At 30.9% G+C, this 15,032-nt stretch overlaps 1 protein-coding gene across 10 annotated transcripts in view; it reads left to right on the forward strand.

The window, feature by feature from the left end:
* trol (terribly reduced optic lobes) overlaps positions 1-12,370 on the forward strand; it is a 239,541-nt gene extending 227,171 nt beyond the window's left edge. For all 10 annotated transcript variants that reach the window (XM_065510085.1, XM_065510086.1, XM_065510087.1 and 7 more), the window contains 6 exons: positions 3,520-4,445; positions 4,509-4,926; positions 4,993-5,251; positions 5,319-5,735; positions 5,806-5,953; positions 11,352-12,370. In XM_065510085.1, coding sequence (XP_065366157.1) covers positions 3,520-4,445; positions 4,509-4,926; positions 4,993-5,251; positions 5,319-5,735; positions 5,806-5,953; positions 11,352-11,394 — 2,211 coding nt within the window. In that variant the 3' untranslated portion in view covers positions 11,395-12,370. The remainder of the gene's footprint in view (positions 1-3,519; positions 4,446-4,508; positions 4,927-4,992; positions 5,252-5,318; positions 5,736-5,805; positions 5,954-11,351) is intronic.
* Positions 12,371-15,032: the final 2,662 nt, after the last annotated feature.

Raw genomic sequence — 15,032 nt, forward strand, 5'->3', positions numbered from 1 at the left:
TTTTAGTTCCCATTGTTTCTTCGCACTAACTATGCAGAATAAATATTTTAGACGTCTAAGCAAGGATTCTTCCAGCATTTTGACCTCCTTTTCTCTAAACTCTCCTAAACTCCAATAAGGTGTCTCCAATCTCAGAGTTTAACACCTGAAATGTATCATCCTTTCCTTAAACTATCCCAAACTCCAATGTTCAGTCACCAATCTCAGAGTTTTACATCGAACTCCTTTATTTTCTGTTGTTTCTTTACACTAAGTATGCAGAACGAAGACTTTAGAGGTCTAAGCAATGATACCTCCAGAATTTTGGGTTCCTTTCCTCTAGCCATCCTAAACTCCAATGAAGAGTCTCCAATCTGAGAGTTTTACACCTGAAATTGTTCATCCTTTCCTTAAACCATCCTAAACTTTCATGAATCTTCTCAAATCCGAGAGTTTTACATTGATCTCTTTTAATTCCTGTTGTTTCTTCACCCTAACTATGCAGAATAAATATTTTAGACGTCTAAGCAAGGATTCTTCTTTAGACGTCTAAGCAAGGATTTCTTTAACCCTCCTAAACTCCAATGAGGAGTCTCCAATCTCAGAGTTTAACACCTGAGATTTATCATCCTTTCCTTAAACTATCCCAAACTCCAATGTTCAGTCTCCAATCTCAGAGTTTGACATCGAACTGATTTATTTTCTGTTGTTTCTTTACACTAACTATCAAGACTTTAAACGGCTAAGCATTTTCTTTCTTCTTTCCTCTAACCATCCTCAACTCCAATTAAGAGACTCCAATCTCAAAGTAGCTTTACTAATAACTAAGGAGACAAATAAGCAAAGATACTTCCAGAATTATGTCGTCTATCCTCAAACCATCCCAAAATCCAATAAAGAGACTCCAATCGCAGAGTTTTAAACCTGAGATTTTTCATCCTTTCCTTAAAACATCCTAAACTCCAATAAAGGAACTGAACTGCTTTATTTTCTGTAGTTTCTTCACACTAACTATGCAGAACCAAGACTTTAGAGGTCTAAGCAAGGATACTTCCAGAATTTTGGGTTCCTTTCCTCTAGCCATCCTAAACTCCAATGTTGAGTCTCCAATCTGAGAGTTTTACACCTGAAATTGTTCATCCTTTCCTTAAACCATCCTAAACTTTCATGAATCTTCTCAAATCCAAGAGTTTTACATCGATCTCTCTTAATTCCTATTGTTTCTTCACACTAACTATGCAGAATAAATATTTTAGACGTCTAAGCAAGGATACTTCCAGCATTTTGACCTCCTAAACTCCAATGAGGAGTCTCCAATCTCAGAGTTTAACAGCTGAGATTTATCATCCTTTCCTTAAACTATACCAAATTCCAATGCTCAGTCTCCAATCTCAGAGTTTTACATCGAACTGCTTTATTTTTGTTGTTTCTTTACACTAACTAAGTATGAAGATCCATAACTTAGACGTCTAAGCAAGGATACCTTCAGAATTTCAACTTTCTTTCCTCTCACCATCCTAAACTCCAATGAAGAGTCACCAATCTGAGAGTTTTACACATGGGATTTTTAATCCTTTCCTTAGACCTTCCCAAACTCCAATGTAGAGTCTCCAATCTGTGAGTTTTACATCGACCTGCTTTATTATCTGTTGCAGGAACATCGTTTATCCTTTCACAGTTCCAATTTATGTACTTCAACCCAATTTTCAATGACTCTCACGGTTTGTTGCTTCTTTTCTCCATTCAAAGACTTCCAGAACGAACTACCAAGCCGTTTCTCATTCCATTCAATCTCATTCCTTAGTTCCTTCTTACTAACCACCAAAGAAATGTTAAGACTTCCCAGTTGCTTCTCCTCCAGACTTCCAGAGCGAACTACCAAGCCGTTTCTCTAAAGAACCATTCAATCTCATTCCTTAGTTCCTCCTTACTAACCAAAAAGAAGTGTTAAGACTTCTCAGTTGCCTCTCCTCTCCTTTCCAGTCCAAGACTTTTTACACCGAACTGCTTTATTTTTCAGTTGTTATTCCAAAGTTACCAAGTTTTTCTCTACAGAATCATTAATTCTTCTTTCTTGGTTCGTATTTACTTCTAAATACTGATGAACTTCTTAAACATCTTAAATCCGAAAGAAAATATTACAACTTTAGGATCTCTCCTTTCGCAATTGTTGCTATTATCTTCCAAGTTGGAATGCTTAAATCGAAATGCTTCATTTTTGGTTGTTTCTTAGAACAAACATACTCCGCTCCTTCCTCAATTTTTAGTTTCTTCCAAAAACTAATGAACTTCTTAACCATTCTAAGCATCAATGAGGTGTTAAGTCTTTTTAGTTGCTTGTCCTCTCCAATCCAAGACTTTTAAACCAAACTTCTTCCCGTTGTTTCAAAATTACCAAACTTTTCTTTATAGAATTATTAATTCTTCTTCTTGGATCGTATTTACTTTTGAAGTTACCAAGATTTTCTCTAAAGAATCGTTCATTCTCCTTCCTTAGTTTATATTTATTCCAAATAATGATGAACTTCTTAAACAACCTAAATCCCATTGAAAATATTACCTCCTTAAGATCTCTCCTTTTCATGCTTCTCTTCTACAATCAGAGTCTCTTAGATGGAACTGGTTTATTTCGAGTTGCTTCCTTTCAAAGATCCTTAAACTCGAACGAAGAGTTCATTTCATCACTCGGTTTGTTGCTGCTCTCTTTCCACATAACCTGCTATCAAATCCCTCTCTAGTGTCTATTCGACATCGATATGAATACCGGGTATCTCTTAACGAGATGGCGAGATATTCTAGCCTGAAGTTACTTTGGTGTACTCGGTAATACTATCGCGTATGAACTGACCAAAATAGGTTCACGCCAGCAAGTCGACGAGATCGATCTTTTGGTCAGTTTACCGCTCTCCTGTTGTAAATCACTCAAACAGAGTAAATTTTTTGCTCAGACTTCTGTAGAATTTGTCATGACGAAAACATGGAGGAAACGGTCACCTGGGGCAAAGACATCTCTTCTGTCTTTGCCCTGTTCTGCCGAGAACCCGGACTACGAATCCACTCAGACTTCTGTAGAATTTGTCGCGACGAAAACGAGGAGGAAACGGTTGAACATCTCTTCTGTCTTTGCTGGACTACGACAAGGGTTAGTCCTTTCATGGACATCCTAGCGGATCTATCGAGAGTGGATGTTAGGAAGTTGGATTCGTTTATTCCTGCGTCAGGTTGGTTCGGCATCTAAACCCCTTTCCAACATGTTAAGTACCTCAAGAGGACCTGAAAATTATCCTTTAGGGCATCGCAAAGAAACCAATACTGGATGACTTTATAACCTAACGTAAACATCCTCTTGAATAATGCTCCTCTTTCAAACTATGTATATCATTTTATTCGCTATATAAAGCCCTACGACTGAAGTTTAAACAAACTATAGAAATACCTACGATTGAAGCCTATCAAAGACCTACGATTGAAGCTTCTTAAAGACTATACAAAAACCTTGATTCTAATTAACTCTATTTCTTTCTTTTTCCCTTCCTCCAGGACAAACTCCATCTTGCCGATGTCCAGGCCAACGATGCCGGCACCTACATCTGTACCGCCACCACTGCTGATGGCGAATCGGTCGATTATCCCACCATTTTAGTGGTGACCGGAGCCATTCCTCACTTCCATCAAGATCCCATTAGCTATATGTCCTTCCCCACTTTGCGTGACTCCTATATTAAATTCAACTTTGACATAACCTTCCGGCCTGAACAGCCCAACGGTTTGTTGTTATTCAATGGCCAAAAGAAGGGTAATGGTGATTATATTTCCTTGTCATTGAATGAACGTTATCCCGAGTTCCGTTTTGATTTCGATGGCAAATCCATGGTTATAAGAGCCGAACAGCCGGTGGAATTGAATGAATGGCATACGATAAGAGTGAATCGTTTCAGACGTGATGGTTATATGCAGGTCGATGATCAACATCCGGTGGCTTTCCCCACCTTGTCCCCTTCTAGTTCCTTGGATTTGGTGGAAGATTTGTATTTGGGCGGTGTGCCCAGTTGGGATATCTTGCCCAAGGATGCTGTTGACCAGCAAGTGGGCTTTGTGGGCTGCATTAGTCGCTTGACTTTGCAGGGCTCCATAATTGAATTGATGAAAGATGCCAAGGTTAAGGATGGCATAACTGCGTGTCAACCTTGCAAGGATAGTCCTTGCAATAATGGTGGCATATGTTTGGAGAGTCAAACTGAAATGGCTTATACCTGTATCTGTCAACAAGGCTGGACGGGACGTAATTGTGCGGTAAAGGGTACCCAATGTACCCCGGGCATTTGTGGTACGGGACGTTGTGAGAACACTGAAATGGGTATGGAGTGCTTGTGTCCTTTGAATAAGACAGGCGATAGATGTCAGTATATAGAGCATTTGAATGAGAATAGTTTGGCTTTTAAGAAGAACAGTTTTGCGGCTTATGGGTAAGTTGTTTTGAAGGGATTAAAAAGGAAGAGGAAAGATTGTTTTATACTTTGTTTTTGCAGAACACCAAGAGCTTCCAAATTGAACATTAAATTCCAAGTGAGACCCAATAGCTTGGAAGATGCGGTGTTATTGTATGCAGCTGAATCCAAATTGCCCAGCGGAGACTTTGTGGCCGTGGTATTGCGCAACAAACATGTGGAATTGATTATCAATACCGGAGCCCGTTTGAAGCCGGTGGTGGTGCGTTCCTTGAATCCTTTGCCAGTGAATAAATGGACTGAGATCGAAATTGCCAGACGTTTTGGTGAGGGCATTTTGAGAGTAGGCTCTGAGGCGGAACAAAAGGCCAAGGCGGCGGGAGCAGCACGCACTTTGTACATTAAGACTGCCATGTATATAGGAGGTTATGATCATGAAAAGATCACTTTGAATAGAGATGTGAATGTTACTTATGGCTTTGATGGTTGTGTTTCAAATGTAAGTATGGAGAGGAGAGCCGGAGGGAGCCAGAGATTTAATAATGTTATTTATTTGTTTTTAAAGCTTTATGAGGGTTTGAGACCAATCAATTTAATAGCTGATATTAGCGATGCTGCCAACATACAGAACTGTGGCGAAATTAATGAAATCGATCAAAACGAAACCTTTGCCCACGAAGTTCAATTAAACAACGAAGATGATTTGGCGGCTTTGGATGCCTGTGCCAGTGATCCCTGTGAAAATGGAGGCTCCTGTGCATTAGTGGATGATATGGCAGTGTGCAGCTGTTTAGTAGGCTTTGCCGGTCCACATTGTCAAGATCGTAAGTCTTTATTGGTTTTGTTATAATCTTACAGCTTATTTTATTAATTTTGTTTCATTTGTTTTAGATATAACTTTACAATTCGATGCCAATTTCCATGGCAATGGCTATTTGGAATTGAATAGATCCCAGTTTGATGAAAATGTCGATCAGAAATACTCTTTTGCTGCCATGGTCTTCTCTACCAGCGATCCTAATGGTTTGTTGCTGTGGTGGGGCCAGCAAAAGGGTGAGGCCTACAATGGCCAAGACTTTATGGCTTTGGCCATCGTTGATGGCATTGTAGAGTTTGCCTTCCGCTTGAATGGTGAAGAAGCTGTATTGCGCAATCCCGACAAGCGGGTGGATGATGGCACACGTCATATAGTGTTGATTAAACGTACCGATAATACAGCTATATTGGAATTGGATCATGTCTTGTATGCCGATGAGACCAGGCCCACGGGCAAGAATACCATGACACTACCAGGTCATGTATTTATAGGTAAATTGATATTTAAAACAGATTCCTTTAATGCAGTAAGTTTAAACAACAATTTCTTTACAATTTAAAGGTGGCGCTCCTGATTTAGACTCCTTTACCGGCGGCCGCTATAAGCAGCACTTTAATGGCTGCGTGCGGGTGGTAGAAGGAGAAAGTAGTGGTATCATAGAACTAGGCAAAGTAGCTGTAAGCGGTATCAATGTCGACACTTGTCCAGAGTAAGTTTTAATCTCCAATTATTCTCCATAATTTCTTTAAAATAATAAACAAATTCTATTATTTGTGCTGCCTTTAAAAAAGGACCTGGAATCCCTCTAGTTTAGTTTATCATGAGTTAGATTATAATGATTTTCGTTTTGATCCCAGCATGTTTGATGCTTTGGATCAACCTCCGCCCGTTCATATATTATATCCCAGACCCACTCCCGCCATCATAAACACTTACAGCAGTAGTGCTTGCTTACTGCGCTCTGCTACCTATTTTAATTTAAATGAACAAATTTTTCATTTAATTTTTCTTACATCCATGGTCACACGTTTAGTGGAATCCTCTCTAATAAGTAGACAAAATTTCCATTTATTCAACAAAATCAAATTGAAAACATAAAGTTTTATATGAAAGTTTTGCAACATCTGAAAAAAACCCAAGTCAATTTAATAGCTCAAATTATTTAAACAAAATTATAGTCAATTATTGAAAAGACAAACAATTTTTTGGTTCTTCATATATCAAATTTATATAGCCCTGGAAAACTACTGTAAATTATCATATCATTAGGTCAAATTATTATAAATAATTAAAAAACTGAAAAGAAACAGCTTCAAATCATATGTATTTATAACATACTAAGGAAATGTTATTAAATTTCTATTAAAAAAAACACTAAAAATATTGTTAAACAGCTTTGTTACTATTGAAATATTTTAAAGGAATAGTTAAATAAGTTTTTATTAAAAAAAAATTAAACCAACATTTTTAATTTTTGAAGTTTTTATTTGAAACAAACACATGGCAACATTTTAAAACATTCTATAGCGTTTAATAAAACCGAGTAACCGCTTAACCCTTAAAGAAAAATAAAATTGTTTGAGTAAGCTTTACATTAAAGTGAAATTAAAGCAAAAATATTGATTTTTTTTAAATCCGAATAATCGAGTAACCGGTTTTCCAAACCGAATAATCGGGTAACCCTTAAAGAAAAATTAAATTTTTTTTAGTAAGCTTTACATCAGAGTGTAATTAAAAGCAAAAATTTTGATTTTTTTATATCCGAATAATCGAGTAACCGTTTCTTAAAACCGAATAATCGGGTAACCATTAAAGAAAACTAAAAGTTTTAGAGTAAGCTTTACATCAAAGTGGAATTAAAGCAAAAATTTTGATTTTTTTTATATCCGAATAATCGAGTAACCGGCTCTTAAAACCGAATAATCGGGTAAACATTAAAGAAAACTAAGCTTTTTTGAGTAGCCTTTACATCAAAGTGGAATTAAAAGAAAAATATTGATTTTTTATATCCGAATAATCGAAAAACCGGTTCTTCACGCCGAATAATCGGGTAACCATTAAAGAAAACTAAAATTTTCTGAGTAGCCCTTTACATCAAAGTGGAATTAAAGCAAAAATATTGATTTTTTATAACCGAATAATCGAGTAACCGTTTCTTAAAACCGAATAATCGGGTAACCATTAAAAAAAAATAAACTTTTTTGAGTAGCATTTACATCAAAGTAAAATAAAAGCAAAAATATTGTTTTTTTTATATCCGAATAATCGAGTAATCGGTTCTTAAAACCGAATAATCGGGTAACGATTAAAGAAAACTAAACTTTTTTGAGTAGCCTTTAAAGTGGAATTAAAGCAAAAATATTGATTTCTTTATATTCGAATAATCGAGTAACCGACTCTTAAAACCGAATAATCGGGTAACCATTAAAGAAAACTAAAATTTTTGAGTAAGCTTTACATCAAAGTGGAATTAAAGCAAAAATATTGATTTTTTTATATCCGAATAATCGAGTAACCGGTTCTTCAAACCGAATAATCGGGTAACCATTAAAGAAAACTAAAATTTTTTGAGTTGCCTTTACATAAAAGTGGAATTAAAGCAAAAAAATTGATTTTTTTATATCAAAATAATCGAGTAACCGTCTCTTAAAACCGAATAATCGGATAACCATTAAAGAAAAATAAACTTGTTTGAGTAGCCTTTACATCAAAGTGAAATAAAAGCAAAAATATTGATTTTTTTATATCCAAATAATCGAGTAACCGTATCTTAAAACCGAATAATCGGGTAACCATTAAAGAAAACTAAACTTGTTTGAGTAGCATTTACATCAAAGTGAAATAAAAGCAAAAATATTGATTTTTTAATATCCGAATAATCGAGTAACCGTTTCTTAAAACCGAATAATCGGGTAACCATTAAAGAAAACTAAAATTTTTTGAGTAAGCTTTACATCAAAGTGAAATAAAAGCAAAAATATTGATTTTTTTATATCCGAATAATCGAGTAACCGTTTCTTGAAACCGAATAATCGGGTAAACATTAACGAAACCTAAACTTTTGAGTAGCCTTTACATCAAAGTGGAATTAAAAGAAAAATATTGATTTTTTTATATTCGAATAATCGAGTAACCGGCTCTTTAAACAGAATAATCGGGTAACCATTAAAGAAAACAAAACGTTTTTGAGTAAGCTTTACATCAAAGTGTAATTAAAATAAAAATATTGAATTTTTTTATATTCGAATAATCGAGTAACCGGTTCTTAAAACCGAATAATCGGGTAACCATTAAAGAAAACTAAACTTTTTTGAGTAGCCTTTACATCAAAGTGAAATAAAAGCAAAAATATTGATTTTTTATATCCGAATAATCGAGTAACCGGTTCTTAAAACCGAATAATCGGGTAACAATTAAAGTAAACTAAACTTTTTTGAGTAAGCTTTACATCAAAGTGAAATAAAAGCAATAATTTTGATTTTTTTATATTCGAATAATCGAGAACCGGTTCTTCAAACCGAATAATCGGGTAACCATTAAAGAAAACTAAACGTTTTTGAGTAGCCTTTAAATCAAAGTGGAATTAAAGGAAAAATATTGATTTTTTTATAACCGAATAATCGAGTAACCGGTTCTTAAAACCGAATAATCGGGTAACCATTAAAGGAAACTAAACTTTTTTTGAGTAAGCTTTACATCAAAGTGAAATAAAAGCAAAAATATTGATTTTTTATATTCGAATAATCGAGTAACCGTTTCATAAAACCGAATAATCGAGTAACCATTAACGAAGAGTAAAATTTTTTGAGTAAGCTTTACATCAAAGTGAAATAAAAGCAAAAATATTGATTTTTTTATATCCGAATAATCGAGTAACCGTTTCTTAAAACCGAATAATCGGGTAACCATTAAAGAAAACTAAAATTGTTTGAGTAAGCTTTACATTAAAGTGAAATAAAAGCAAAAATATTGATTTTTTTATATCCGAATAATCGAGTAACCGGTTCTTCAAACCGAATAATTGAGATTTTTTTGAGTAACCTTTTCATACAAATGAAATGAAAGCAAAAATATGGATTTGTTTTTAAAAAATACTCGAGTAACCGTTTCTTAAAACGGAATAATCGGGAAATCTTGAAAGGAAAGTTTTTGAAATTTAATATAAAACAATTTATTCAAACCCAAAATTTTTAACCTTTCCTACTCAGATTTAAATAAACAATATATGTACGAATAATCGAGTAACCGGTTCTTTATCAAATAGATAAACGAAATAAATCCATATTTTTTTTTTTAATTAAATCATAAAAATATATAAATTTTTGACAAAAACATATTCAATTAATCGATTAACTATAAAATAATATTCGAATAATCGGGTAACCATTACAGAAAATTTTGATTTTTTGGAGTTTCAAGTGAAATGAAAGTAAAATTAATGATTTTTTAACTTCGTCAGATAATAATCGGGTACCGGTTCTTAAAACCGATTAATCGGTTAACCAAGAAAGAAAAGTTGGATTTTTTTTTTAAATGCAAATGAAAAAAAATTTATTCAAACCCAAAATTATAGGTTTTTCTACTCAGTTTTAACTAAACCCAATTCGAATAATCGAGTAACCGGTTCTTGATAAAATAGATAAAACAAATGAAACCTTATTTTTTAATTAAATAATAAAAATATATAAATTTTTGACAAACAAATTATACGATTAATCGGTTAGCCATAATATTGTATTCGAATAATCGGTTAACCGATTCTAAATGAAACAATTATTATGAAAAATTCTTAAATAACCCCCAACAAAATAATAATATTTGTGAAAAAATTCTAAAATTTTTAAAAACTTGGGAAAAGATATTCGAATAATCGAGTAACCGGTTCTTGATAAAATAAATTGTATTAAAAAATGTTAAAGAAAAACAAATAAATTCAAGCTTTTTCTGTATTTATTATTTTTTTTTTACTTTTAATTTAAAAATGAATTAATTTTCTTAAAATTTAAAAAAGAAAAAAGAAAAAACTAGTTAAATAACATTTATTTTCCACAATTCCTTTACTTTTCTACTTAAATCCATCACGCAATGTAATTTTTTCATTAAGAACTGCATAATGTAACAGAAACTGTAAACATAACCAGTAATATTATGAAAATGAGAGAGTAATAAAGAGTAACAGTATATTAAAAGCATAACAGTGGGTGATGCTATGTTATTGTGTGTGCATGAAGGTTAGTGTGTTAACAATGTAAACTTTACATAAACAATCGGCCATATTAACGGAAGTTATTTGTTTGTTTGTTTTTGTTTACATTGTCACAAAGACAGAGAGATGGAACAGTGTTACCCCTATGTTTAGTTAGTGGCGTAGAAAAAAGATGTTAAATAATAAAATTATGTGGGAATGTGTAATTTTATAAGGAAAAATGCTAAAATAACATAGAAACTTGTTATTTTTATACAAATTATTGTTATTTATCAAAATATATTAATAAATATAGTAAAAAATTGTAAAAACTTTGGAAATTTCTTAATATGTATTAAGACAAGTCTTTTGTAAAATCATATTTTTATATTCATTCATAGAAAATTTTAAATTTAAACAAAGTTTTAAAATCAAATTTTGTGTGGAAATTTTGCCTTAAAACATTGTTTAAATTTAAAATTTAAAGTTTAATTGTTGCCATTTGTTGTTTGTTTTAATTAATTATGAAGTTTCTTTAATTTTGATTTAATTTGTAGGCTCATTTATATATAAATTTAGGTAAAAATAAAAGTATACTATTAATTATAACAATTATAAATAAAACAAAAAACCTAACTAATATATAAAATATAATATTAAAGCGCTGTGAATGAAATCAATAATTGATATTATAGCATAAATGTAAAAATATAAATGTATTGTAAAAAAACTTAAAAAAAGGCCTAAACTTTACAAAATTCGTTTAGCAAAATTTAAAAAAAAAATATTTTAGAAAAATTGTTCTAAAAAAAAATGTATATATATTTTTTTTAATTTATTTTTTGTTATAATTTTAAATAAATATTTTTATTTTTTATTTATAATTTTTTTAATTTTTTATTTTATTTATTTTCAATTTTAGAGCGGAGGAAGATAGAGAAGGCACCGAACCCCCAGTCGTTTAATAGTTTTTTTTTTCTTTTCCACTTAGTTTTTAACAATCAACAAATTTTCTTAAAAACAAAACAAAACTTTTACGAAGAAAATTAAGGAAAACATAACCCCCCAAAAAAACGTAACAAAAAACTCCTTTATATTAGATTTTTTTATAAAAAAAAATATAATTTTTAAGCCAAAACTAACATTAAAGAAAAAAAAACTTACTTGTAAAAGTAAAAAAACCAAATGTGTCATATAATTTAAAATTAAATAAGAAATAATAAAAAAATAACAAAAAAAAAAACTAAAAAATATAAGAAAACTAAAATGAAAACAATCTGGCCACACTTAAAACTCAAAAACACAACACAAAAAAAAGGAAATTTTTATATAAAAATAAAAAAAAATTATTAATAAATAAAAAACTGCATGCATTAACTACATAAATAATAAATAAAAAATTAATCAGGCAGCCTTTATAATAACAAACAAAAAAAATTACCAGTGTTGTTTTGTTGTCATAAAAACCTTAAAAAATAAGGTTTAAAATTTTCTTATTTTATTTCATTTTATTATTTTTTTTGTTTAACAAAATCTCTGCCTGTTTTTATACTCAAAGATTTAACAACAACAACAAGAAAAAAACAATTCCATTATTTGCTTAAATGTGTTCTTATAAATAAATAATAATAATTTTTATTTAAAAAAAAAGCCAAGTTATTTTTACTAATTTTAATTTTAACGAAAATGTAATACTTTTAAAAATTTCATTTATTTTTTTATTTATTGTAAATGTTTATACCAAAAACAATTTATAATGAATTATAATATATATAAAATACTGTAATAAACTGTGTAATAACTAAACCAATATACATATTATTAAAACAAAAATTAAATGAAATTATTGTAAAAAGTTGTTAAGTGACAGAAAAAAAAATAAAACAAATATTAATAATAATAATAAAAAAAAGCCAAATTATTAAACAAAATTAATGAAAAGCTGAGTTTTATTTAAATGAAAAAAATTCTGAACAGAACTTCACTCACCTAAACGTAGACTTTTATACCAACAATCTGTTACCAGGCTAAAATAAGTTAACATAAGGGTAAGTTATGTTAGCTAGCAGTGATAATTTAATACGAATTTACTAAACAGTTAAGGATTTACAGACCCATGTTATTTGCATCATACCATAAACAAATTCAAACAAAAACCTTAACACAGACAATATAAAACATAAACAACAACAACAACAACAATATTAAAGAAATTACTGCCACAATAGCAACCGAGAACAATAATACAACAATTATAAACACACATTCCAACTCCTCAACAGGCAAACAAGCAAAACAATAACAGAAATCACAACAACAGGAAACAAGCCATCACACAATAACAAACATTCGCCTGCACTCGCTTGCATGCACTCAAATCAACGATGAGACCTGCACGAATGCTTGCTAATGGGAGAAACGAAAACAAGATAAAACACACAACATACATACTACCCACCAACCCCACACAAGACAGAAACAACCTTACATTTTAATACAAACAACAGCAACAACAAACAAACAAATCTAAACAACACATGATTACAGCAAAAACACTAGGAAAATTGCAAGTCATTCTAAAATACCTAAGGATTTTGAAAGTTTTAATAAAATGTAACAAAAATTAAACTAAATCACTACAAAGAAATAAACCTTTTATTAATTTTATGCATTAATTGTTATTTGTTTTTCGTACTTCATTGAAAATTAAGAATTTAGACTTTAAACTCACTTTTTTATAATTTCCGGTCGAAAATCGCCCATTATTTTCACACTAAAAATACGATAACACTTTTATTTATATGAATTTTTATATTTTATTAAAATTTGAACGATTTAAAATTTTTAATAGCTTTTTAAAAACCTAACACTCATTAATAATATTCATGATACATTTTTTTTCTATTTTTACCAATGGCTCTAAGCACTTTGCGACGCGCACCGTTAACATTTTAATAAAAACTGAATGGAGATGAAGAAAAAGTCATTAGAGGAAGTTAAAATAAATGAGTTAACAGTATGTTAGTTGTTTTCTAACATACTTACTCCTTATGTTATACTAGAAACTAACATACTGTTAACTAATTTGCTTTAACATCCTCTAATGACTTTTTTCTTATCCATTCATGATCTAAAAAGACAATTTTATGATAAAGGTACATTTTTTTAAAAAAAACTAAATAAATTTTGAAAAATAGTAAAAAAAATAGTCTTCAAAAGGGGTACTTTTTTTAAAAAAGGAAGGTAAATTTTAAAAATTTACTTCACACACATAAACGTAGTCTTTTATACAGACAATTTGTCACCAGGTGGCAAATTCTCGAAGTCGTAATAGAAATAAATTTCGACCGCTTAATAGAGTTCGAGTAAAAACTCGTTCAGCAACAAAACAATAACAAAATTCACAACAACAATAAACAAACCATGCATGACGAGGCCTGCACGGATGCGTGCAAATGGTAGAAACGAAAACAAGAGAAAACACAACATAAATACTCCCTACCACCCCACACAAGACAGAAACAACCAAACATTTGATTAAAAAACATCAACAAGAAAAACAAACAAACCTAAACAACACGTGGTTACAACAAAAACACTGGCAAAATTGCACGACAATCAATTGTTTCATTCCAACTCCTCAACAGGCAAACAAGTTAAAATTCTTGATAATAAACAAAACAATAATAGGAATAACAACAACAACATACAACACACTTCTCAATAACAAACATTCACCTACACTCGTTTGCATGTACTCAAAGTAACGAAGAGGCCTGCACGCACGAACGCATACAAATGGTAGAAACGAAAACAAGAGAAAACACAACATACATACTCCCCACCACCCCACAAAACACAGAAACAACCGAACATTTTAATACAAACAACAGCAACAACAAACAAACAAATCATATATAACACGGGATTACTGCAAAAACACAGAACAACCGTACATTTTAATACTAACAGCAACAACAACAAACAAATCTAAACAACACATGATTACAGCAAAAACACTAGGAAAATTGCAAGTCATTCTAAAATACCTAAGGATTTTGAAAGTTTTAATAAAATGTAACAAAAATTAAACTAAATCACTACAAAGAAATAAACCTTTTATTAATTTTATGCATTAATTGTTATTTGTTTTTCGTACTTCATTGAAAACTAAGAATTTAGGCTTTAAACTCACTTTTTTACAATTTCCGGTCGAAAATAGCACATTATTTTCACACTAATAAAACAATAACACTTTTATTTATATGAATTTTTATTAAAATTTGAACGATTTTAAATTTTTGAAAACGTAACACTTCATTAATATTCATGATACTAATTTCTTTTTTATTTTTACCAATAGCTCTAAGCTATTTGCGATGCGTACCGTTAACATTTTAATAAGAACTGAATAGAGATGAAGAAAAAGTCATTGGAGGAAGTTAAAATAAATGAGTTAACAGTATGTTAGTTGTTTTCTATCATAACTTTCCCCTTATGTTATACCAGAAACAAACATACTGTTAACTAATTTGCTTTAACATCCTCTAATGACTTTTTTTCTTATCCATTCATGATCTAAAAAAGACAATTTTATGATAAA

This window comes from Calliphora vicina, chromosome 4 (assembly GCF_958450345.1).
Source record: "Calliphora vicina chromosome 4, idCalVici1.1, whole genome shotgun sequence".
NCBI classification, from domain to species: Eukaryota; Metazoa; Arthropoda; class Insecta; order Diptera; family Calliphoridae; genus Calliphora; species Calliphora vicina.